The following is a 27,231-nucleotide window of genomic DNA, read 5'->3' on the forward strand; positions in this document are numbered from 1 at the left end:
CTGGGACGATCTTCCGCTTGTGGATGGAAAGTCTACCTGTGTCAGAGTCGATGAATTGCTTCGGCTGGTCTTCCTGCAGAGGCCGTCGATGCTTTGTGGCCTCTTCAGTAGTTGTAGGATTCGGCCCCATGGACACCTTCTTGGCCGCTTCCATGCCCGTGTGCGGGGCGAACGCCTTAGGTGTCACTGGCGGCGGCAGTATAAACTGCGCCGACGCCTTCGGAGTCTTACTGACTGTCTTTGGGGGTGGAGTGGCCTTCGGTCCGACAGCTCTAGCTTTTTCTTTAATGCGCTGCAGTGAGTCTGACACTTGTTTTGAAAAAGAGGCGAATGGTTGTGTCGACTCGATAGGATCATTAGAGCCACTTTGTGTTTTGTGCTCAGGGTCCTTGCTGACTTTAGCTTTGTCGAGTAGACGCTTCAGATCGGTAACGTTCTGTGTTTCGAGTCCTTTAGTGGTGTCTACGGTCTTCGGCGCCGACTTCTTTGGGTCGATGTCCTTGACCTTTTTCTTCGGTGCCCCGGATTTCGACTCGACACCCTTTAGCGACCTCTCTGGGTCGATAGCACTCTTGTTTCGTCGGAGCCGAAGGTTCAGAAGCCTTTGATCCGATCAAAGTAACTTGTACTTTCGGTTTCGATTTTGTTTCCGGTGCTTTCGGTTTTGTGGTCACCGTTGTTTTTGGTTTCGATTTCGATCAATCAACCGATGGCTCTTTAGAATTGTCTGTAGTCGGGCCTTGAAGCGAGGCTGTAGAACTATGCGCTTGATCTTGGGTAAGGCCTTGTGGCGATCCCTCGACCTGAGCCTTATCGAGTGTTTCAGTTTCGGCCCCCATACCAGCGGGTGGGCTTAGCTCCTCGCTTGAGCTATCTTCTACGGCCCCAAAGGCCTCATCGTCGTCTCCTACCTCGTCGACGACTTCGTCATTATCGACCATTTCTTCATCTGCTGTGTCGTAACTGGAGTCAATCTCCAACGCAGGATCCGACTGGTTCTCTCGAACTTCCTGCTAGACCCCCTCATCTTCTTCAGCATCGAAGATGTTCACCGGGTCAGGCGCTGTCTGTTGGGCTTCCTTCCGCGCCGCGCGTCGAAGGCGAAGTGTTTTCTTGGACCGGAACCGAGAACAAGCCATACAGCTGGCTTCATCGTGATCCGGAGACAGGCACTTGTTGCACACCGGGTGGACGTCGATGTGGGGATACTTGGAGTTGCAAACGTGACATCCCTTGAATGGGCTCCGTTCCATTATCGATCGTCGATAAGGCCTCTGGCGCCGACCGGGCCTTTGGAGCTGAATAGCCACGCAGCTTTTTCTTGACGTCCAGCTCGAGAATCGAGCTGGAACGGGTACTCGGCACCGATCGCAAGACAATACAGACGATACCTAGAGGCCTTTTGGCCAAATATAAAGTTTTCTATCGATTCCGAACTTGAGTTAACAAATATACATCCGAACCCAATGGCGGAAAAAAACAATCTGAGGATGGAGAGGATGCCCATGCGCACTGTAGTCCAGGGGAGGAGCCACCTATCTCGTGATACTTCCAAGACTCTTCCAGGACAACAATGTGCAATCATCCGGACCCAACACTAGGCGGCGATCTATGCACAGATATGAATTCAGCAGCCCACATGCATCGAACACTATGTTTTATTACCAGCGTCTCAGGCGGCTTTTATTCAGGAGGTGACTCATTTGGCGCGGGGAGTGTCTGATCATTCGCCGATATGGCTTCGATTGCTCATGGAACAGGGTGATAAGGGTAGGGTTGCACCGATTAATGCGTGGCGTCTGAAGGACCCTGCTTTCAGGAAGGAACTTGTATGTGTCACGGAACGTTATTTTCAGGAGAATGAAGGGTCGGTTACATCGAAGTGTTCCCGGTGGGAAGCGTATAAAACTGTTGCAAGGGGGGAGGTTCCCTCCTTAGTATCTGGGCAGAAGAAGAAGAGCAGGGCGGAAATAGATAGGGTGGAGGCAGAGCTATTGGTCTAGGAAGCTGCTGTCTCCTCGGGGAGTGACCCTGGGGCGGGGCACCGCCTCAGATTGCTCCAGGACGAGTACAGGACCCTGACACGTGACAGAGCAAAGACGCAACATGTTACCACGCAGAGTAGAATATATGAACATGGCGACAAGGCCGGGAAGTTGATAGCATTGTTGGAAAAGGGTGATTGGGGATCTCGGTTGGGGCCAGAACTGCGTATCGCGGGTGCGGCGGTCTCGTCGGACCCTCAGTTAATTGTAGATGAATTTGCCCGTTATTTTGAGGAGGTTTATACCTCGACTGAGGACTATACGGAGGGAGAAAATGTCGACATGATTCGGGACATTCCGATGCCGGTTCTGTCTGCCGAACACAGGGAATTTCTGGACTCTGCCCTTGCGAATGATGGCCATCAGGGGGGTTCATTCCGGCAAGGCTTCGGGCCCAAACGGTCTCCCCATTGAATTGTTTAAGCTTCACGCCAACCGCTTGGCCCCGCACCTGAAAGATATGTATCTTGGGAGTAGAGACCGTGGCGAGTTGCCTTATGATCAACGCATCGCGAATATTGTGCTCATTTATAAGGATGGTAAGCCGCGTCTGGAGTGTTCATTGTACAGTCAGATCTCCCTTTTAAATGTAGAGCCTAAAGTGTTGGCCAAACTGCTTGCCGCCCGTCTAGTGAAGGTTATCACGACGCTGGTGCATCCGGACCAGTCCGGTTTTATGCTGCGTTGAAACACCGCCCTTAATCTCAGATGGCTCCACAGAGTGGTGGCGGGTGCGTCTCGCATCCACGAACCGGCGGCGTTGTTGTCCCTGGATGCCACTATGGCCTTTGACCGAGTGGAGTGGCCATACCTCTTTGTGGTCCTGGAGAAGTTGGGGTTTGGCCCACAATTTATTGGTTGGGTTCGCCTTCTCTACTCAGCCCCCTTGTCTTGTGTGGTCGTAAACAATCATAGATCCCGCGACTTTTCACTCGGAAGGGGCACTCGTCAGGGTTGCCCTCTCTCACCACTCTTGTTCGCCTTTGCACTGGAGCCGCTTGCGGCCTGGGTGCGATGGGACCGTTCGATTAGAGGACTGCGTTGGACATCAGAGTGGGAGGATAAGATCTCCCTGTATGCTGATGACATCCTGTTGTATTTGACCTCCCCTCACAGTTCCCTGGTAGTTTTTATTGACATCCTCGCTATTTTCGGGAGGCACTCCGGCTTCACTATTAATTGGGCGAAATCGGTCCTCTTGTGTTAAGTGGTGAACGACCTAGAGTGCCAGGGAACTGCACGGTGACGCTGGAATTGGTCAGTTTTCGCTATCTGGGGATCCAGATATCGAAGGACCCCAAGGTACGCTTTAGTCTGAATCTATTACCCCCATTGGTCAGACTGCGAGGTGATGTTGCAAAGTGGAAAGTATTACTGATCTCCTTGTTGGGCCGCGCGGTCCTCTACAAGATGTTGGCCCTCCCGCGCTTTTTGTACGCTCTTCAGAATTCCTTTGATCCGGTGCCTCCGTCGTATTTTAACGAGATTGAATCTTTGCAGGGAGGCCTGCTGTGGGAGGGGAGGCCGCGTATCGCATTGTCAAAATTGATGTTGCCCTGGTATGACGGGGGTATTGGTCTGCCTAATATCAGGAAATACTATTGGGCGTCCCAGTTGGCTCCTATCAATCATGCCATTTATGGCTTGCCGGTAGAACCGGGCTTTGCAATGGACCGTGGCCAAGTGCCTGGGGGAGAGTACACTAGAGTGTTGTATGCGAGGTGCTGTCGTTTCGTTTGGTGGGTCCTTCATCGACGGCGACGAGGGTATGGCATGGGGCCAACAGGATCCTCAAATGGGCGGGGCGAATACACTGGCTACGCCTTTGTGGAGCTCGGAGATGTTGGGTACTCTGTGGAAAACGAAAGGATTTGACCGTTGGGATTTGATTGGAATTACTCAGGTGCGGGATGTGTGGGGTAAAGATAGGGTGTTGGCGTTTGAGGACTTGCAGGCCAAGTACCAGCTGCATGATACTGAACGGTTTAGATACCTTCAGGTCAGTCATGCTTTACGTGCTGTAATCCCCAGTGGAGAGATACCTCCGGCAGCCTCCCCGCTGAAAGACCGACTGTTGGATGGTTATCTGCCCACCAAAGCAATATCGTTGACCTACAGAAAACTCATTAACTACACTGAGGATCCCCTGGTGCAGCTCAGGGAACAGTGGGCGGCGGATGGATTAGTCCTGGATGAGGAAGATTGGAGGGAGGCGGTGTCATCCCCTAGAGTAGTGGCGGTCCCAAAGAGACTTCGTTTGGTCCAGCTCAGGATTCTGCACCGTTCCTACACCACGGGTCCTGGATTGTTGAGAATGGGGTTGGCCGTATCTGGGGATTGTCGGCGAGGGTGTGGAATGCCTGGAACGTTCCTTCATATCCTGTGGGAGTGTGAAAAGGTCCGTGATTTTTGGACGAGGATACATCTGAAGATGAGTGAAGTATGGGGAGTGCAGATAGAGTTAGAGGTGTGTCGATGTGTGTTGAATGTTTGGGAGCCCTCCGACCTCTTGAGTCATGGCAAACTCTGGGTCACTCTAGCTTGTGCGATAGCCAAACACAATATTGCACAACTCTGGGGTGCTTCTCGGGCGCCTCGGGTTGGGAAGTGGATGGACCTCGACTGGTGTATGTTTCGGGATAGGTCTGTGTATGTGTCGAGGGGGTGACCCCGCAAGTGGGGTAAGATCTGGGGAGTCTGGAACGCTTACTGGGGAGACATCTGTACACCACCTGACGTAGATCCCGCCAGTGTGGAACCGGAAGACGCCTAGGCCCGTTCTTTATATTCTGCTTTATTTGTCTCAGATGGAGGTCTATTTTCTCTCTGTTTATATTTGCAGTCACTCAATGCGCTCTGGTCAGTTCTGAGTTGTGTAAGGTCTTCTTTTTGTTCAATAAAAAGATGTTTAAAAAAATAAGCTTTCAGCGCTAGAAATACTGCTAGAAGATCTAGATAGTTGATGTGGGGACATTTCGGCTTGTTGTCCCAGAGACCCTGAATTGTGCATTTGTGTAGATGGGCACCCCAACCTGTGAGAGAGGAGTCTACTGTTAGCACGATCTGTGGAACAGGGTCGATGAACGTCCGCCCTTTGATACGTTTTGTGGGTTCCACCACTGCAGAGAGCGATGGGTGCGGCTGTCCAACACTGGATCGGTTAATTGACCCTGTGGCTGATTCTACTGACGTGCTAAGCATTCCTGTAGAGGACACATGTGTAGTCTTGCATGAGACACTATTGCAATGCATGACGTCATCATTCCTAAAAGTCTTGGCTGGTAAGGTTTGATTGGCTTGAAACTGTAATAAGAGTCTAGAGGCTAGAGCCTAGAGCTGTGGGAGTGTTGTGTCGCTCCCAGATAAGATTGTATTTGTAAAGGCTGTAGATTAGACGTGTGTGGAGTGTGAAGCCGTGAAGGTGGAGTAGGTTTAGCGTGGTCTGAGTGTGTTTTAGACACTTCTGGTGTGTGCTGGCTTTGATGAGCCAGTTGTCTAGGTAAAGAAGACGCAAATTTGTTGTCTTCTGAGACGAGCTGCCACTACTGCTAGACATTTGGTAAACACTCTGGGAGCAGTAGTTACTCCGAATGAGAGTGCTTTGAACTAATATGTTTGCCTGCTATCAGAAATCGTAGATATTCACGATGAGCTGGATGGACTGGAATGTGAAAGTATGCGTCTTTTAAGTCTAGTGTGAATACAAAATTGCCTTGTTGTAGAAGTGGAAGCACCTGTTGGAGCGTTACCATATGGAAGTGTTCTGCCAATATGTACTAGTTTAACACTCTGAGATCCAAAATTGGTCTTAAGAAGCAGTCCTTTTTGGGGATTAGAAATTAGAGAGAGTACACTCCTGAACCTTGGTACTCTAATGGAACTGGTTCTTTGGCTCCCTTTTCCAAGAGAGATTGCACCTCCAGTTTGAGCAACTGCAAGTGGTCTGATGACAGTTTGTGAGTGCAGGGTGGAATATTTGGAGGATTAGTGATAAGCTCCAGGCAATTACCATGTTGGATAAGATACATTACCCATTTGTCGGATGTTATGGATTGTCAAATGGAGAGAAACTGTAGAAGCCTTGCCCTGACAGGTGTTAAATAATCAGGGGGAAATATGGGCAAGTCACTGTTTGTTGGGAGAAGTGGAGTTACGCTCAGTGGCACCTCTACCCCTGCCTTTGGAATTCTTTCCTCTATACCCTCCTCTATAAAATCCTCTAGAGGGAGAGAATTAGGTGTTGCCTCTCTAGTTGTTGGGACGCTGGGGGGGATATAAGGCATTGGATCCTGGATCCCCGCGTGGTAAGTGGGCAGTGGCAGTGTCCCTACCGCTTTTACTGAAGAGCTACCGGCGTATTGGTGAACAATACTCGTATGCTGATATAGCGCGTGAGCTCTTTTAAAATCTTAAAAATTCTTTTACCTCACTTGGCACTGTGGTGAGCCATCGCGTGCAAGCTACTTTGCACTGTTTGTTTGTTTTGGCACTACTGCGGACATTTGCTAACCGTATCAACCTGCATTTTGCTCGGCTGAGCTCTTCAAGGCAGACAAGCAGTTGCTGCTACCTAGCAACGGAGTGCTGGACTCGCCCCTCCCTCCTGCCTCGTTCTGACGCCGGTGACTAGCACCGTTCGAGCAGAGGGCGTGGAGAGTCCGAGCCAGACACTTCTGGCAGATACCTGCAGCGCTCTAGTTGTTGGGACGCTGGGGGGGATATAAGGCGGATGTGTTGTAGGCGCGCCGAAGTTGCGCCTAAGTTAAGCCCGTCTGCGCCCGTCCGCGGCCGACTGCAGGACAGGGCCAGACACCCTGCCCCTCCATTAGACCATGTCAGCTGGAGTCGAGAGGATTTACTTCTCCTCCGCAGTGAGCATTTTGGACCTTGCTCACATAGTATGGAGGCAGAAAACAACGTGGGCTGCAGTTACTGCAGCTTCACCTTCTGTAAAGGGGATGCTAAAAGCAGAAAGCAACACAACCTGGTATGTGGCCTGCTGAATGTACGTTCCTTACGTAAGCACTGTCTTGACATGCATGACCTTCTTAGTGGGAAGCAATGGGATCTGCTTTTCCTCATGGAAGCTCAGAATCCGGTCCCCATCCCATGGTCGGACCACCATCTCATCCCATTCACCATTGAGTTGCTGGGAGCACGACCGACTGAACCCCCTGCTGATAAACACCCCAGGCGGAGATGGGCGGCGTTCTCTCAAGCTAAATTCAATCAGGCGCTAACTGCGAAGGGCCACCCTGGGGGTGAGGGGGTAGAAGAAATCAATTCCAACTTAGCCCAGCGTATCACGGAAGCACTGGACTTGGTGGCCCCACTCGGTGTGGCAAAAGTGGGGGGCCGAGCTCTGAGATCGGCTCCATGGTACAATGAGGACATGCGGGTGGCCAAAGCAGCGTGTAAACGTGCTGAAAGGCAATGGAGGATTGCCTACACGACCCACACTAAAGCAGAGTATATAGACCATAGGCGCAGCTACCACAAACTGATAAGAAAGGCCAAAACACTATTTCTGCAATAAGATTGAAGAAGCAGAACACTCCACTAAGGAGCTCTTCACAATCTATAAATCAATTGCGGTAGGGAAGCCTGCTGTGGTGCCCAAGAAACTCTGCACAACGGAGGGTTGTGACCGTATTGCAGAGTTTTTTTGCAAATAAGGTAACAAATATCTACAGCTCCTTCCCTCAGCAGGCCGACAACAGTCCTATGCACTTAGAGACCACTAAAATCAAAGGGGAACAGCGATTAACCATCTTAGTCACCCCTCCGACTGAGGAACTGCTCCGCATTTGCGGGTCGATAAAATCTGGCTCTCCAAGAGACCCGACTACTCCAAGTCGGCTGAAGGGTTGTCTGCAAGTACTTGAACCCTATGTTCGCCATCTACTAGATGCCTCCTTCAAATCTCAGACTGTCCCCAATGCCTGGAAGCAAGCAGTTGTACTCCCTCTGCAGAAAAAAGCTAATGTCAGCTTCGAAAAACTTGACAATCTTCGCCCAATCTCCCTTCTGCCCTATATGGCTAAAGTGGCGGAAAAAATAGCTAATCTACAACTCATGCACTTTGTGGAGGAGGCATCACTACTCCATGATTCGCAATTTGGCTTCCGCCCCCATCATTCGACGGATTCTGCGCTTCTTATGGCGGTCGAAGCGTTACGACAGGGTGTGGATGAGGGCCAAACCATGGCTTTGATCTTACTTGATCTAAGCGCGGCATTCGACACTGTAGCACATTCCATCTTGCTACAGTGTCTGAATGAAGGTGGGGTCACAGGAGAAGCGCTTGGCTGGATCGGGTCTTTCTTGTCGGACAGGTGTTTTCAGGTCCGATTAGGTGACTGTTACTCAAAGGAGATTGAGTTGGGCCAGGGCGTGCCTCAGGGCTCGTCCCTGAGCCCAACCCTATTCAATATCTATGTCTCCCCCCTAGCAGCCATTGTGGAAGGATACGGTCTACGCCTAGTGTCTTATGCCGATGACACGCAGCTGGTCATCTCCCTATCGCGTGCACCCGGCCTTGCAACGGACATCTTCAGGGATTGCATGCAAGACCTGGCAACCTGGATGTCCGCAAACTGTTTAAAGTTGAACGGCAGCAAGACCGAGGTGCTCGTGGTGGGGGGAGGGCCGTCTGCTTGGTCATCGGCGTGGTGGCCGCCCTGCCTGGGTGAAGTCCCCGTCCCCTGCCGGGAGGCCAGCAACCTCGGTGTGTGGCTGGATATGGATCTTGCCTATGGTCCCCAGGTCAGCCGGGTGACGGGGGTGTGTTTTGGTGTTCTGAGAGCCTTAAGGAAAGTATTAGACCTCCTCCCTATTGCTGCTCGAAGGACGCTGGTGCACGCCCTGGTCACCTCGCGACTTGACTATGGTAACTTGTTATATCTGGGGGCCACGGGCAGGGTCATGGGCCGCCAGCAAGTGCTCCAAAATGCCGCGGCGCGGCTTGTACTCAGGCTCCCCAGGAGGTCACCCTCTAAACCAGCTCTCCAAACCCTCCACTGGCTCCCTGTGGAAAAGAGGGTAGAGTTCAAAGCCCTTTCCACATGCCACCGCATTCTGAGCGGCAAAGCTCCTGCTCCGCTCCAGAGTCTGGTGACCTGCTATGAGCCCACACGCAATCTACGGTCCTCTCAGACTGGACTGCTAAAGGTTCCCAGAGTAAGGAAGGCGCGCATGGGAGGAAGATCTTTTAGATACTTCTCTCCCAGATGCTTGAATGCCCTGCCTTTAGAACTGCGACTAGAACCATCTGAAACCCTGTTCAGGAAGAAACTTAAAACCCACCTGTTCAGCAGGAAGCTTTCTGTGGGAGGGGGAGGGCAGCCACTCCACTTATCATAGCGCGGGGACACGCCAGTGGTGTAACCAGGCGCTCTACAAATGGCTAATAATAATAATAATAATAATAATAATAATAATAATAGGAAGCACTTGGGTCGGAGGGTGTGGTTTGGACCCTCTGTGCAATGAGCGGGGAAAGGAGCCTGTTTGATGGGGACTGGACAGCTCCCATGGACTTTGCCACTTCCGTGTCTTTATTGATTTTTTCTAAAGCCTGATTGACTTTTGGACCAAACAGGTGTTGCTTGTCAAAAGGGGTGTTTAAAATAGATTGCTGAACCTCAGGTTTAAACCCTGAAATCCTAAGCCATGCATGCCTTCCAAGGAGAATGCTGGTATTTATCTCCCTAGCTGCGGTGTCAGCAGCATCTAGAGCACGAATTAGAAATGAGTTTTTCCTCCTGAACTAACCCCTGTGCTTATCTTTTGTGTTTGTCTGGGAGATATTGGAGCAGTTGCTTCATCTCATCCCAGTGTGCCCTGTCGTACCTAGCTAGTAGGCATGTGTTTGGGATGAGCCAGTGGCTAGCGGCTTGAGCAGCTACTCGTTTTCCGGATGCATCGGTCAGCTTAGATTCTTTGCCTGAGATTTTTGAATTTGCTCTCTTACAAGCATTCAACACCACTAGCGAGTCGAGAGGCAACTGTCCTTTAGTAAAAAACAGGATCAGATAATGATGGTTTGTTCTTATCAACTCTGGGGTTACAATACGTGCACGCACAGGGTCTTTAAATTTGTCGTCTGCATGTCACATCATGCCTTTTAACATAGGGAGAGTTTGGCTTGACCTATGTGTGGACCCTAATGTTTAAAAAAAAATCTTCCTCCAAAGATTCTTTATGTAGTGCAACCCCATGATACTCTGCTGCTCTAGCAATAAGCTCTTGATAAGCCACATTATCGTCCGGTGTTGATGGATTTGCAGGGTATAGATCTGGATTATCTAATTGAGGGTCAATGGTGTAATCATTCCATGGATCTGCAGGCAAATGCGTGTGTTAGTCATCAATATTATCCCCTCCAGGTTGTGTATGGGGATATCCTTGAGGTGTTATTTGTAAATGATCTAGAATTGGCAGAATGGCGGAGGGGATTGTGGGGTAGGATAAGCAGGGCTGGTAGCCATGTCTTTCTTTCTTACAGAAATCTTATGGGCAGGGTCCTCTGAAATAAGTTTTCGTTTGGCTGGTGTTTTCATCAAAAATGTGTGCTGTATCAGAATGGATGTAAATTTTCTTTTGTTTAGGATCCAGAGTCTCTGAGATGTTGTCTTTCAATTGTGGCACCAAAGGATTCGGTGTCAAGATAGTCTTTGCTTTGGAAGTGGTAGATTGCGGCTCCGAAGCATTCTTCTTTCGGAGCGGAGGGTTTCGGCTCTGAACCAGATTTGTCATACAGAACAGAGGGTTTTGGATCTGAGGATGGTTTTGGCCGACTGTCCCGAGACGAAGGCTTAACGATTTGTTTTGGTGCTGAGTCAGAGGGCGGGGCGTCGGAAACATTATCTCGGTGCCGACCTTGGCCAGAATACAGAACAACAAGAAATGCCAATACTGATATTCCATCAAACATCACTTCAGTGGCGCATAGAAATGAAGTCTATGACAACCTTATTTCACAGTTGAAACGGCACCTCTGGTCAATCATTGGAAACTAAGGGGACATACCGAAAGATCTCAAATGGACGGTTATTTCAAAATTGGAACCAGATCCTAGAAGTGGCAACCTGGATCAGAAATTAATTCAGCGTGAGGCAATGCTTATTGTCAAATTCAATACAACAACCAATGGTTTGAATGAACTCTCTGAATTGTACAAATTGTGAACATTAGGTCATGATTTTCCACATCCACCACCAGTGGTCTAAAAAACCTATACGAGACAGTGCTCCTCAGGTAATAGCAGGCTTGTTGCTTAAACTTTGGATTCTGGTCTGTTTACTCTGCCTCGTTGAAGGAACAACAAACGCCACGAATACTAAATTGTTACCCACAGTTGCTTATACTGGTCTACAATCCATTCTGCATTTCTACTCGATTGCGCCTAAAGAACCACAAATCCCAGGAACACTGAATTGTCACCCATAATTCAGTGGGACAAGCGCCAAATCGCGTTGGGCAGCATGTAGATGTTTCTTCAATTGTGCAAAATGAGTGCAACACTGAATTCTGACTGAGGAAAGACATTTTATACCAACAGGTACCTGCAGATTCTATTCGTGTTAATTGGTAAGAAGAGCAGACCACGTAGTGATAAAAAGCAAGTCTGTTTGAATGCCGACTAGTCAACGCTACACCCGCTGAACCTTAAAAATTGAAACTAGGAGTCAGTAACGCTTCCCGAACATTGTTTTTCATTTACATCTTCAAATTTCAGATACAGCACGCCAGGACGTTTCACTCTGGAGCTGGCCTTTATAAAAAATGGACGCATTTGAAGCACCGTCCTTGGATTATTACACGTGTAAAAGGCAACTGGTGCATGAATACAGAAGGTCATCAGACTGAAAACAAACGTGGCAGGGTAGTGATACATGTTCTCTTTCTTCCAGCCTTTTTGCAGCATCTGTCCGATAAGTCAAAAACAACAAAGGACAACTAAAAGCTTACACTCTCCAATCTCTGCAAGTTGTCACTCACTTTTTTACTGGTACAAGCTCAAATAAGGACAATATTTTTCTTTGGGACAATTTTTTATTTTGTTTATTCCCTTGTCATAGACTTTTTGGACATGAGCTGTGGATTCTATCATTATTTAAGAGGTAACTAGGCAGACACTGGGATGTCATGCTTTGATGATAAAGGTAGAGCAGACTTTTTGTGTCTGGGTAATAACTTGTATTTCTTTCTGTTTCAGCTATTTTGGTCCTGAAGAGAGCGCATAAGAAGTGGGTTCGAAACGCGTCGACCTTGCGTTATTTTGCCAAACAAACTGGTGTTTAATCGTTTTGCTTTCGTGCACTGAAAATATGATGTAAATTTGAAAGGGTTGTGTCTTTTGTGTAGAAGTGCACTTTTAAGACTATTGTCTAAACTTTTTTTGTTGTTTGGTTGATACCTCTGGTTTTTCAAAATATCAAATCGGTTCAGTTAACCTAGGAAAGGTTTGTGGTGTATGGCTGGAGTCATGTGTGGGTTATAAGTGTATGCAAATGGGGATTGTGAGATGTATGAAGGAGATAAGGAGAGATTGTGGTGAGTTTGTATTGAAAATGGATTGAGTATTTTTGTATATAGTGTTTTATTGTCATTTTTTGGATAACGTTATGATGTGAATTTAAAAGAAGATTCTCTAAGCTAAAAATAAAAAATGAATTTTGAGCTAAATTAAAAAAATTAGACTGTGAAATATTTTCTCATAGACTTCATTTCTATGCGCCACTGAAGTGATGTGCGATGGTATATCAGTATTGGAATTTCATGTTGTTCTGTATACTTGAGGCTACTGATTCGAGCCTAGACCCGTTGTTCTTTGACCTTGGCCAGAAGGCGGAGGTGGTGCATAGCCTTATGCTTTTTGGAAGAGGTTTTGGGGGACAAAGGGACTTTCATACTTACAGCACCCTGTCCGGGAAGCACGTCTTCAGACTTCAAGTCAATCTCGAGTTCAGAGAAGGCCTCTTCTGCTGCCGACACTTCGACATCTTCATGCTCTGATTCTTCCCCGAAGATATCTGGAGTGTGTTGAATGCTTTGGTGTTGCATTTCTCGTCATTGAGCCCGACGATCACGTAGAGTTTTCTTCGACTGAAATGACTTGCAGGCGTCGCAGTCTTCCTCCTTGTGCTCCAGTGAGAGGCACAAGTTACAAACTTGATGCAGGTCGGTGCAAGGGTACTTGGCATGGAACCGAGGACCGAATTAGAATAGGTTCATCCAATCGGATGGAAAGGTGGACCGACGCAGCTAGCCCCGAAGACCACCCACGATGTTTGACCGAAGATGGAGTGCTTCTTGATCAACTGGATATCCGGAGAAGAGGGCAATACATAAAAGAACAATACCGTCGAGGGTAGAGTGGATTGCCCACTGACGGGAATCCGAAGAACTGCTTCAAACTGGAGTCCAGCAAAACACATCCGAACCCAATGGCGGAAAAAAACAAACAATGGAGTCGATCCCGAAACGCACAATCACTGAATGGACTCGTCACCTTACCTTGTGACTGGAAAGGCGTCTTCAAAGAAAAACAAATAGCAAATATACAGACCCAACACTAGATGGCAGGAGTATGCAAAGCATGTGTATCTAGAGAACACATCCCTAGAACATTGAATTTTCGTTTGTCTTAAACTGAACTTTCAAAACTGTGTCGCACTAGAATCATAAAGGTGATACTGGCCATGCAATGACTTGCCCAGAACCATAAGAAGCTCGATATAAACCACCTAAAAAATAACCATCTAGTAGACGGAAGTAAATCTTTGAAGGAAATACTTCTTCAGTAACTGCAGAAACAATTTGCTTCTCTATTTGCCCCTGGACCTGGTTGTTAATGTTTCAAAAATAAAAATTACAACTGCTTTGTCTACCATATGCGAAATTGGCCAAGGTGATTCTGTCTAAAAGCATGACGTCTGAAGGGGAAGCTGGAGAGCCTACCTTCTGCTCAGCAGTCACTCACTCCGCCTTCTCAGTTTTCTTTTTCTGAGGAAAACAAAAAGATTATAAGAGTTGAAAGGGATCAGGGTGGAAGAGTAATTGAGGCGAATCCATTCATCTGGAAAGGGAGTAGGAACAGAGTACATACCTTTTTTTTCTTCTTCAGAATAGAGCTAGAGTCATTCGGGGAGGGGTTGCCCTTAACACCACTTGCCTCTTGGTGTGGGGTTGTCATGATAATATTTTTGCTTTTCAGTTTCTTTTCTGTAAAAGAAGGCGACAGAAAGACAAATCTGAAAAAAAGAGTACATGAAAGGTACCTGAAGCACAAAAGAGGACCAGACGGAAGTAGGGATGTGTACAGAAGAGAGAGAGGGTGGCAGCAGGATAAAGAAACTAAGCTATTACGTATGGAGTGAAGCAGGTGGAAAAAGAAAACAATTAGTGAAGTTGGGAGTTTATCCCAGTAAACAACCTGTACAAGGTTAAAGGGGTGGGAGAGTAAAGTCCTGTGCACTAGGTTATATGTGCTAGGGCCTCACAAATAAATTAGGAGTTACTGGAGCATCTGAAATAAGGTGCATCAATAGAGATGCGTGTCAGTTTTCTATTACTAATAACACAACAGTAATGCATGTCAAGCCCGTTAGCAGGGCTGTGCATGAGCTAGAGAGCCTAACTAGGAGAGGGCACTGCAAGTCAGGAGTGAGGTGCAGTGACAGGCCTGTGCGCGGTACTCACAAGGTGGCTGATGGCAGAGCTTTCAAGTCAAAATGTAAACGCACCAACAGTGCTGCATGAGAAATCTGTATAGATCTGGGTTCTGTTTTAAGTATGGCTTGAAGACCATTAGTAGTGTCCTTGTTGGCCTCAGACATTAATAAAGTGGCTAGTGCATGGTAGAACTGATGTACATTAGGAGAGGGGTATGCAAGTCTGTTTATTATTAAACAGCGGGCTGCAGATTTCAACTTGGGAGCACTCAGAGAAGAATGCAGGAAAGAGGTGTTAGTAAATGTGTTAATTGGACTCACCAAAGAAAGACCAAGCGGTAATGTAGGCCAGTTCTAAGGTACTTCAATATACATGTGCATTCTAAACCCAGAGAAGGAAGTGCTGCAAATGTGTACTGCAGTGCTTTGAGAGGTGTGAAGCAGGAACTTTGGAACAGTAGGTCAGGACAGTGACGTTTACAGTATGGATATGTACATGTTGCTGCAGTTAAAGATATACAGGCACTATTAGAATGGGCAAGTATGCGTTACTAAAGGGATTTCAAAGGGTGCTGATATCCAATTTACTTTTATTCACTTTCTTCTTGATCTTCTCTTTTGCAGTCACTGGGCTGCCGTCGCCAGACGCCACCTTCAACTTCTTGGATTTCTTTTTTTTCTTGCCCTCCTTGTCCATGGCCTTTACTTTCCGCTTTATGGCTTTTGCTGCTAGAATCTTCCTGGCTTCCTCGTCGGAGGATGAGGCATCCCCAACGGCAGTAGAGTGCTTGGATTTGGCCGCTGTTGTGGTCTCGTCTTCACTTTCACTTGCCAAACTCTTTTCATCAGGCTCCTCCAAAGACAGTAAGTTGGCTGCAGACTTCCCCATTATGTTGTTACTATTCTGTGTGAGTGTGTTAACCTTCTTGGCTGAAAAGACTTTTGGGGTTTTCTCTGACAATGCTTTCTTTGTGGAACCATTCTTTTCTTCAGCAAGACCTTTCTTGCCTTTCTTTTCCTCCTTAGAAGGAATTGATTTGCTTGCTGCAGAAAGACCGCAAAACAGAAAAGCTGAAAGAAGGCAACACTGGCGCATTTAAAGAAAAATTGCTCAAGGTACTGAATGTTACGCACATTAGAAGCCACTTAATCTACCATTTCCTCGCCTCTAATCAAAGGAGGGAAACGCATCAGACCAGTAATGTCAGAGGAAGCGCGGCGCTGGTAAATGTCTCTCACCACTTTGACGCCTTGGGCTGGCCAAAGTCCAAGTGATTCCCCCTGCCACCTTGCATGGAAAATGCTACCCAGTTGTTACATCAAACAGTAAGTAGGAAGCTAGTAGTGGTTGAGAACAGAAAGCCAGTGTTTTTGACAGACTAGTGAGTGAACAACCCACTTACCTTCAGTAAAGCTTTATCTGACTATCTAGCCGCAGATTCCCGACCCTAGAATATCCCCACGCATCTGACTGGATCGGGCAGATTATTAAGCAGTGCCCCCTGCATGCTGGCAGGTGGTGTCACTGAGCTCCGCGTTGGCTGCACCAGAATGGACGTGTGTGTTACCTAAATAAGTGCCACCTCAGAACGCTGACATCAGTTACTTTTGTGACTTTCCACAGCAGAAGCATGAAGTCACAATGATTGCTGAAAACTGGTGTGACAAACTAAGACACTGTAATCGGTTCGCAGAGCGGGGAAGACCAGTTAGGGCTCTGCAGCCAGATAGAGTCTCTACCATATAAACTTTACCAATGGAAATTAACTGGTTCTTTTGATAGAGACTTCTAGCCATAGACCCTTACCTTAGACTAGATACCAAAGCAATACCTCTTTGGAGGTGAGACTGCGAAGCCAATTGCATCAGAAAGTCCTGCAGGACCGAACGGGCGCAATGCAGGTCAGGACGGACAGCACTGTCCAGGCAGTAGTTTGGTGAACGTGCGCAGTGAGGCCCACAGGCGTCCAAAACCAGACTGCTGCATGCAAATTCAGCGGTCACAGCCTTGGCTCTATTGGAGTGAGCTTACAAGCCCTCAGGGGGTTGATTCTTGGCCAATTGGCATAGCAGATCTTAATGTAGAGAAAAATCCACATCGAGATGGTGCTTTTCTGCACTGCCTCCCTTTTTTTCCCTCCTACATAGCCCATGAAGAATTAACTGTCCACTCAGAATTCTTTCGTGCGGCAAAAGGAAGAATGACCATGCTCTTTTTGGGTCCAGACAGTGGACTCTCTCCTCTTTGCCGGGGACGAGGTTCGAATGGTGCACACATGAGAAAGGTGAGAAACAGGTTGAATTACCACTGAGGCATGATGAATGGCGCAGAGGGAAACATATGCTGCAGGCCATTAAGGAACCAAGCCACAACAGGTGACAAAGAGAGGAGGTTGATCCTGCAACCACAAAAATACTGAGGTGGCAGAAAGGTAACCCTTAACAGAACCCAGAGCATAGCTGTGATGGGTCAAAGACAACACAAACTAAAGAACCTCAGATAAAGGTGCAGAAAGGGGGTGGGTGTCAATGTTGCAGGAAGCATGCCATGACACAAACTTGCTACAACATCACAAGGCATCTTGCTACCAGAACAACATTACAGACTTCAGGAGAAAGGTCAAAAGCTGTCAACTGCTGCCGGTCAACCTCTATTCATGAAAATGGAGCGTGTGCATATTCGGGTACAGAACCTTATCCTGTTGCTGCGTCAGAAGATCCTCTAGAAGAAGCAGCCTGACTGGAGGACTGATGATCACCCCGAGAAGCTCGAGATACCAGGGTCTCTGTGCCCAATCTGGAGCCACAAGAATTATTTAGGCTCAGTTGTTACGGATCTCCTTGAGAACTATGCTCAGGAGCGGTATTCTTGGAAAGGCATAACGGATGCCAGAGCTCCACTCAAGAAAAGAGTTTTTTGTGAGTGAGCATCTCCTTGGAAACTCCAGCTTACAAAACGGCTGACACTGCGCTTCTTTGCAGTGGCAAACCGATCTAACCAAGTTTCTCCCCACTGATGAAAGAAAATTGCACCACCTCTGAAAAAAGAGGCCATTTGTGATCCATTAGTCATCTTCGACTGAGTTTGTCTGCCGTGGCGCTCAGAGAGCCCACCAGGGAAATGCCCCAACTTTCCAGAGACGCAAAGCCTCTAGACAGAAGGTCCCCGACCCCACCCAGCCCTCTATGTTTCAACAACAACATGGCGGTGGTGTTGCCAATGAACACCTGCACCAGTCTTCTTTAGATCAAAGGAAGAAAGGCTTACAAAGCAAAGCAAATTGCCGAGCTCAAACTGGAGCCCGGACTCCACCTGAGACCAGAGTCCTCTGAATTCCACTCTCCCAGATGGCCACCACAGCCCAGGAGTGACATGCCTGTCACTACAGTCCGCTCTGGTTGAGGAAGAGAGACGTGATCTGCCACTGACCCAATCATGGTTCGTTTTACCACCACTGAAGATCTTTTACAGTACCCTCTGAGATCTGAACCATGTTGGAGAGCTTACACTGATGCTGTACCCATTGGGACTGTGGTTCCACTGCAGAGCCCATATATGCCAACGGGCATGAGCAACCAACAGGATGCAGGAGGCCCAACAGGATGCAGGAGGCTCAGAGTCAGTGTCCAGGATCAAGGCTGAAATATCATAATCAGCTGGAATACCCTGCACTTGCCACTCAGGAGAATAGACCCAACTTTGGTAACTATGTATCTGGTAGAGACATTGTCTAGCCGCTGATTCCTTAACTTAGAATATCCCCAAGCGTCAGACTGGATCTGGATTTTTTTTTGCAGCAGCAACTCAGCGCACCGGAGCCACACGACCCCGCCCGGACGTCCACATACGTGACGTCAGCCAGGTCATACAAGTCCCTCCAGGCACGCCCACATCAGTTTTCTTTGGAGAAACTTTTCCGCAGCACAACGTGGAGACACCAACAAAACTGTGAAAGTATGGGAACTAAGTGCGAAGGATGAAAAATCTGTAAAACAGACGGCGGACAGTGTAAAACACCATCATAAAAGACAGTATCAGACACAGTCTACATATAAGTGAAAACACAAAAGTGGAACAAAGCTGTGAGAAAGAACCTCGCAAATCGAAGCGTAAACCCTTCCCAAAGTGGGAGCAACAAGGGAAGAATATCTCAGACTAAGATAGACTTATTACCACGTAGAACTGTGTCGTCGAACAAGGACGGAGCACAGAAAGAACAATCCACCGCAAGAAGGATGAAAAGACTGGCACTTCCCCAATATTAAAGGAAGACTAAAGCACAGCTCAACAGATCTCCAAAGAAGACGACCACAGAGGAGACAAGAGCCCTGAGTCAATGGCGAAGGCAGGAGGGAGGTAAGGCAGTAGGAGAACAATCTCCTGATGAATATGAATCAAAAGGCACCATCTTACAGGAAAGAAACCACCTAGAGGGAGTCAGTCGCATATGGCAATTGTTTAAGGGGCGAAACAATGAGAGCATCCCTGGAAGAAAACCAATGGCAACTGAAAGTAGGCAAGTGGACAAGCCCACCTGGCAAGGTCCTCGCAGAAAGGGTGGGCGTTTTGAAATCTGCGGCTAGACAACGTCTTTACCAGATAAATCGTTACCGAAGGCAAGTAACTCGTACATCTGATAGAGACATCTAGCCGCAGATTCTTTAACTTAGAATACATACCACAGCCATACCCCAAGGGGGGAGGTGGGTCTGTGACAGAACAACAGAAAGTGCCCGAAGCACTGAGCCGGCAACAGAGTGACGGACTATGGGGAAGGCTGTGGCAGAACAGCCAGACAGCAACCCAAGACATCGGGAGAAAAGGCATCACAAACTGCAAGAAACGGCGCAACACCATACCCATATGAGTATGAGATGCAGAAACAGCACTTTGCCATATCCCAGACCAGAAGAGAGTCCAGAACGAAGTAAGGAAGAAGAACTACTCCCAACTCAGTGGTGAACTAAGTGGACACCAACCAACGCTAGAGGATAACATGAAGAGATGTAACCAGAGCCTACCAGGATAGCCCACGCAAGGGAGGCCTGAGAGGCAGTAACTCAGCATGCCTTAAAAGGACAGGCGGGAACAAAAGACACACCAAGTGCACACCTAATCACCAAACGGGGCGACAGGGGTGAACAGCATCCCGCTAAAGCACGGTCATGCGGACCACAACTAAACATGCACAGAGTAGACCGCCACGGAGACAACAAGGTGGCGTAGGTAAAATGAGCACGAGACTGCCCAACCAGGCAGCTTGAAGGCCAAGGTGAGAACTCACCCACGAAATACAGGGGTGCAGCCCCTGGGACGACCTGCATCAGAGAAGCTGTTCCACAGGCACAGCAGACAGAGTAGGGTTACACTCAATGAAAAAGACACATCCGAAGGGAGTGGCAGCAGAGGAACGAAAAGCGCCAATAGGAGCTGTGAAGAGGAACAGGCATAACACGTTTGAAAGAACCTCTAATTTCCAAACCACCTCCTCCGAATGTGAGGAGGAACAGCATCCCCCACAGAAGAGTGGGACCGTTTAGAACATGAACACCAAGAAAGGAGCAGCGTGAAGCTGGGGTACCACCCCAGATTGTGGAACCCTTATTGCCGAAGATGCAGGAAAAAGCAACAAAGTGCACATAAACGTACTGAAAAGAGACACTGCCGTGCAGAACAAGGTAAGCTCTAGTACAGCACTGATATACTCCCTGAAACACAGAGACATAGGACCAGACCTCGCAGCAGCGAAGAGAGGTGGAGGTGTAGAAAAAAGGGTACGCTATGGGTAATCTATATAATTATATATACACACACATAGTTAGCAAAAGGGGACAAGCCATGGCCACGCAACACGGGTGCCCGGGAGGAACCCATCTAGTGCATTCATGGCAGGAGGTAGCCGCATTTTGAGCGTGCTAATACTGTAACAACCTCCAAAGGAGGAGAATTAGGCACTGATGCAAGGCGACCCCTGGCGTCTAGGAGACCGCGCCAAAAGGCACAACATTAAATACTGTGCAACGGTAAGATAGTGGCGTCAATGGACGTATAGAGCCCAAAAGAATCTCCAGTCCCACTTGACAGATAGCAGAGCTATACAAAAGCATACAAGTACCCCAGTTGGAGTATGGCACACCCCCAAACAACGGGGAACACCTCATAGGTCAAACCACAGTCTGAGGACAAAACACAAACAACCTGTAGAACACCACCACAGTAGGCTTACTGGCAGCCTAAACGCATCCGTAGGATGCTAAATAAAAGGGGTAACCACCCCAGAACATGTGAAAAGAGGACCACCTGCGAAACACAGACCTGTGGGGAGGGCGAAAGACCGCAAGAAGGCGCTGAGCAGCTGATTTGGCGTGGGCATCAAACAACAGGACCCCATCAAAGGGTAGATCAACCATGCGCTCCCGGATATTCTCACAGGAAGAGGCCATCCTGTAACGGAGCATGGCGCCGTAGGGCAACACAACCAGCCATAGCTCGGCCTAAGGAATCAGCAGTATCCAGGGCCGAGCGGACGTTAATTCCGCCAAATCACAGCCATCACGGAGAAGATGAAGGAGGTAAACACAAGCGCCTTAAGAGGTGGCCGATAGAAGAGACTCGGCAAAGTCCCAAAGGGCAGAGGTAGCCCAAACCAAGACACACACTGTATTTAGTGAGCGAAGGGCAGCGCTAGTGGAGGCGAAAATGTTACAACCCCACGACTCCAGCCATCTGGACTCCTGGGAGGGAGGGAGGAAGCATCAGCTGAGAGAAGGAAGGGAAGGCAGTTTGCAGAACAAATCCCTGAACGTCCGGGTGAACAAATAAGCAAACTGGATCATGTGGAGCAGGACGATGGCGGTGCAAGATAGAATGGGCCACCGGATCACCGGAAGCTGGGCGAGCCAAGGTGCACAAAAGGCCATCATAAAGAGAAGCTTCAAAGGGCAGAAGCGGTTCCACATTCCCGACCCGTGGTGGAGGACATCCAGCAGAGGGTCCACAGGCAGGGGGACCGAAGGGGGATGCATACTAAGAACACGGGCAGCCAAGGAGACCACCCTAATGAACGCTGCACCAGCCTCAGTAGCCCTCCGAAGAGGAGACAGCAACTCATCCTTTAGGGGAGGGCTGTAAACTAAGTCGTCCACCCAAAGGAGATTGACCAAGAAACTGAGGATGCGACCAATGCCCAAAACAAGGAAGCCCCTTTGACGAATGAGGGTCCTGATTGGGCTCCTGAGGAGGCAGAGATTCCTCTGAGGCCACAAATTCTAAGGTGGGGGAAGAGGCAAGGACAGATCTGGCATCGCCGGATGTGAAGGCAACTCCAAACTCTCCCCGGAAGCCTCCAGAGAGGAGTCAATAATCCGCCATCGGGTCGGCGCCCGGGCGACTTCGGTCATCGACGGTTGGCGCGACCCTGCCTCGTCCGGCGAGGACTTCACGTCAACCACGACAAGCTCTGCTTCCAAAGAAGGGGATGACACAGGAGCAGCAAGCCTACGGCGCTGGCCTGGCGCACACTCTGACCTCAACCACACCAAGACTCCGAAGTAAGAAGTGGAGTCGGAGCAGAGGAGAGTTTACAGCGCCGACCCCGCCTACGGACAGGTAGCCGCCTGCCCGGAAGGCTGAGGTGGGCTTGAAGCAAGGCTTTGAGCATCAGCAACCACCTGCAATGCCACAGGGAGCCCCACGGGACTATGTGGCGCGGCAGGGGTGCTATGGGTCATAGAGGGGGGACCCAGTCGGGCCGCGCCCTGACGCCATATCTCCATTATCCCTAGAGGGCAAGGGCACATTTGGCACCGTGGGTGAACCCCACCGGCGAGTCCGTCGGAGACCCAGCATGTAGTGGAGGCACCGACGACACCCCAGGGAGAGGAGAGGACCCAAGGGAGGCCTGCAGAGCCACAGCATAGGCCTCCATCTGAGTCCGAGACGCACGTCCGGAGGGTTCCGGGAACTAGTGCCTCCGACAACAGAAGGAAGAGATGTCGAGGACCTCAGCGACAAGCGCCGCAACTTACCCGAAAGGGGCGAACAACGCACCTGGGCCCCAGAGGGCGACCAACGCCACAATTGGAACCCACTGCCAGCAGGTCCTGCCACCGGTGAGGCCAGGTCGGAGGTCGAGACGACTCAGACTGGGACAGGCAAGCTGAAAGCAGCTTCAACCGGCGCTCCCGCCGGGACTTCACCTTTAGGTGTTGGCAGGCGTTGCAATCCATCGAGTCGTGGTATTCGCACAGACACCACATACAGATAAGGTGTGGATCCGTCGCGAACATCTGCCGTGAACAGGAGGTACACATTTTAAAGCCCGAAGGCATCGCACACTGTTCCAGACGCGTAGCGTCAAAAAGAGGCCTGAAAACAGGCCAGAGGAACTGCTTACTCCGGATCCGCGTTTCATGCACAAAAGAAAGACTGGCGTCAGCGCACCAGGAAGGACTTACATGACCTCGCAGACGTCGCATACGTGGATGACATCAGGGCGGGGTCGTGTGGCACCGCCCCCCGGGCACGCAGAGGCGCTGCGGCAAAAGAAAAATCCAGATCCAGTCTAGAGCACTTCAGATGAAAGGGAGTGTCTGAGAGTGGGGGTCAGGTGTGACGTTAGCATGTTGATAGTGAATCCCAGGAAGTGCATGAGGTTCGCCGTAGTCTGAAGGTGGGGCAAGTAAGTCTTCAACAACCAATTCTCTAGGTCGGGGGAAGACTGGAACCTACGACCTCCACAGATGAGCTGCAACCACTGACATCAGTCGGGGGAAGACTGGAACCTACAACCTCCACAGATTAGCTGCAACCACAGACATCACTTTCGTGAACACCCGAGGGGTGCTAGTAAGGCCGAAAGGGAGCACGGCAAACTGAACGTGCTCTTAGTTCACCCTGAACCGCAGGTAGGATGTTGAAATATGCATCCTGCAAATCCACCGCTATCAACCTTTCTCCATGTCTAGGGCAGACAGAACTTAGGCGAGCATGAGCATTTTGATCTTTTTCAGGAAGAAGTGGAGATGGTTCAGGTCTAGGTTAGGACCAGCGTTCCCTCGCACCTTTAAGGTACCGAGCGCGCAGTGCTACTTGTGGAGCGCGCACACGTTCTCGCCGCCGCCCGCTTTTAAAACGCGAGCGGCGAAAAACGGCATTTTAACTGGTTGCCTGAGGCCATTGTCAAAGTATTCCTGTTAATCACAGCGCTCGTCATGTGCTGCAATTAACAGGAAAATGTTCACAATGGCCCACAATCGGCACCCAGCCGTGCTCTAATGAGAAAAGAAATGCAGCAAGTCTGAAAGCATGACGTGTGCTTTATACGTCGTGCTTTTGCACTTGCTGCATTTTTAATGGATCACGGCTGGGGCTGATGGTGGCCTTTGTGAAAATATTCCTGTTAATTGCAGCGCATTAACAGGAATATTTTCACAATGGCCACCATCAGCCCCAGCCGTGATCCATTAAAAATGCAGCAAGTGCAAAAGCATGACGTGTAAAGTACACGTCGTGCAGATTCCGGGTGCAAATGCTTTAGGGCAGATATTTGTGCAGTATGCTCTGTGCTCGATTTAGCCATGTGCGTGCAAAAATGGTATGATTATGCCAATGCTTTAAAGTCCGTTTTGCTTCTGTTGTACACTGGAGCTGGAGTTTAATTATTATCGGTAAGTCCGTGATTAGAAGCGCCGTTTTCTCTAATATTTTCCGTTGAGATACTTTATAGAAATAGGCTGTAATTTTGTCACGGCCCGGGACATTACGTTTATATTCATTGTGTACACAACTGCTCCTTGAACTGTGTCCTCCGACTTGATCTTTTACGGGCAAGGCAATTGCAGAGAGCCTTCTAGGTTATGACACAACCGCGTGGTAGATTTATTAAATATCTGTGTCACATCACTTTTTCATCAGCTGTTCTTTCCTCGTTTCTAACAGATTATGGCCCCGTGTTTCTCCCTAGATTGTTTGCCTGATTACATCATGTTCATTCGATGAGCTCAGCAGTCTTAACAAAGGACACAGTCCATCGCTATGCACTCCCCTCAAGCCTGAATTAGATTTACCGATATTAAGGTAACTTAGCATATTCTTATTATCCCATATTCTCGATGCACCCAGTGTAAGGTTAACTCTACCGTTTTGGCAGGTTTATATCATGTCATTTTCTCCCCCCCCCCCTTTTTCTACCTCTATGCCAGGTTGTATAGGATCATCTTTAGACAGACACCTGATATCTCAGCGATACTATTTACATCCATACTTTTTACATCCATTACCCTCCATCTACGTGTTAATCACTGCGGTTTCTGGGACCAGCTAAGTTCAAAGAATTCCTTTCTCTCTAGGTAATACCTCATTGGTACCATATTTAACTAGGCAGCTTGACAACAGACTGTAATAACAGGGTTTCAGCCCCCGTAACTTCTGCCACCCTGGGCAAATGGACCAGAATGCCTAGTTGTAGGGTTACGTTTAATACTGTGAGAATGCTTCTCAGACACCCCCACTTTTTGAGTTTCTGTTTGGCCTATAAAAGAAAACAAACTAGTTTAAGGTCCCAATCATATTTCTGCCTTACTGGTGGTGATTTTCCACTTAGTTGAATCACACCTTGTGGAATTTCCCACATAGAGAGTTAATATTGGTCAGTTCGAATCCTCCTATTATATACAACTTGATGCTAAAAACAACCATTGACAAAGCCAATAGTCTTGGCTTCTTGTAGGTGTAATGTTGGCACACTATGCGATGCACATATTTATAGCTTAATTACGTTTAAGTCACACCCTTAATTGCATTGGTTACGCCCCTTGAAAGATCCGAGTATTTTCATCCCACTCAAAGCCCTGGTCTACACGTGCGGTCAGGTTCTTGGCGCACAGAGCCTTGGCTGCAGCGCACAGAGACCTTACTCTGCAGCACACAGAGGAAAATAATTAGAGGGAACATTGGTTAGGACAAAGTCCTTTATCCTCCTTTAGGATCCGGAAGTAGCTGGAATAATCCCCACAACCTAATTCCAATGCAGACATCCTCTCTATGGTTCCTTTGGCCAAGAGAGCCTGCACTTCTTGCCAGATAAAGGAGAGATGGCCCTCTGTCAGCTGATCCTAAGTTGGTCGCATGGGTGGTGGGGTAGTCGCACAGAAGAGTAGCCTCTTTCGATTATCTGAATGACCTAACGTTCTGATGTCACGGATTGCCAGTGGAGCAGGTGACAGCGTATCCTGCCTCCCATGGGCGCCCATGATGGTCTGGGGGAACTAAAGAGGCTGGTGGAGGTCTGTGGGGGTGGAATGACTTGATCACGGTCCTCCTGCCCACATTGTTCCCACACCAGGGTCTGTAGGTTATCAGGGGGCGCCTCCGAGTACATGTTCTAATAAATCCCACACTGGCATCAGGGCCGGTTTTCTGTGAGGAGTAGTTTGGTACCAAACATTCTTGTGTTCAGTGAAGCCATCATGGTTCTGTGGAACTAGAGTTGTCAAATTTCTAGCCCATGTACTCTCTATGGCTTTACTGGCACTTACAACATTAAGAAATAGATCCCAATATTGTAGGGGTTTATCTGCTCATGCAGATATACCCAAACCTAGGATAAAGTGCACCCTGCCTTAGGGCTGGTAAGGCCAGCTAGAGGGGTGACTTACCTAGATCTTAGGCAGTGCTAGCTGACATTGCACACAGGTAGTGTGCCATGTCGACTTTGTCATTTTGTCTGCACCAGGTCATGCATGCGGTGGCAGTCTGCATGGCCTAGGTGAGAAGCCTCTAGGGGACCCTTTTCAGTCCCAATGCTCTTAGTACCCAGGTACCTTTTACTAGGGACTTACAGGAGGCCTGAAGGGCCAATTGGGAAATCGCTGTAGGGAAGAAGCACTGGCACAGGGGACCTGATTGTCAGGGACCCTGTGCACTATAGTCAAAATCACATCAATGTCCAGGCAACAAGTGAGGGCTACCCAAGTCAAAGAGGCACTTTCTCACACTGTCTTTTGAATTAGTGTGGGCAAGCAGTTTAGGCTTATCAGAGGGCAGTGTAAAGCATTTGTTGTACACACAGAGTGAACAAATGAGACAAGAAGAAACCCGAGACCAACTGAGAAAAATAACATGTATTTTTATAGATTTTTTATACAGAGATCTTAACTGTGTAAGTACGTTATCAAATTTTAAAGTAAAAACAGGAGATAATGACAGCTGTCAGATTTGAGGCATGAGCCTCAAATGCAGTAATGTTATCCTACGAGAGAAACTCACTGCATAGGGTCACTTGCAAACGACTTACAGGACTGATCTTCAAGACTTAAGGCGAGTAGGGGCCAAGGTCCAAGGATGCACCAAGAGTTTGGTTTTACCTTCCATGGGGTGTCCGGGTGCAAAGGTGCTTTCAGCGGTGGTAGCCTCCAGCACTACATGCCGTAGTCATTGGGGCAAGCGCCTGTAAGAAAGTCTGCATGGGGGCCTGGGGACCAGTCCGGCACAAACCAAAGGTGGGGCT

At 48.7% G+C, this 27,231-nt stretch overlaps 1 protein-coding gene across 5 annotated transcripts in view; it reads right to left on the minus strand.

Moving 5' to 3' along the window:
* TCOF1 (treacle ribosome biogenesis factor 1) overlaps positions 1 to 27,231 on the minus strand; it is a 338,714-nt gene that overhangs the window by 17,656 nt on the left and 293,827 nt on the right. For 3 of the 5 annotated variants that reach the window (XM_086931303.1, XM_086931302.1, XM_086931306.1), the window contains 3 exons: positions 15,311 to 15,766; positions 14,158 to 14,273; positions 14,010 to 14,054 (listed from right to left, as the gene is read on the minus strand). In XM_086931303.1, coding sequence (XP_086787429.1) covers positions 14,028 to 14,054; positions 14,158 to 14,273; positions 15,311 to 15,766 — 599 coding nt within the window. In that variant the 3' untranslated portion in view covers positions 14,010 to 14,027. The remainder of the gene's footprint in view (positions 1 to 14,009; positions 14,055 to 14,157; positions 14,274 to 15,310; positions 15,767 to 27,231) is intronic. The other 2 variants (XM_086931305.1, XM_086931304.1) reach the window with 1 other exon arrangement.

The sequence above is a fragment of the Lissotriton vulgaris genome, chromosome 7 (genome assembly GCF_964263255.1).
Source record: "Lissotriton vulgaris chromosome 7, aLisVul1.2, whole genome shotgun sequence".
NCBI classification, from domain to species: Eukaryota; Metazoa; Chordata; class Amphibia; order Caudata; family Salamandridae; genus Lissotriton; species Lissotriton vulgaris.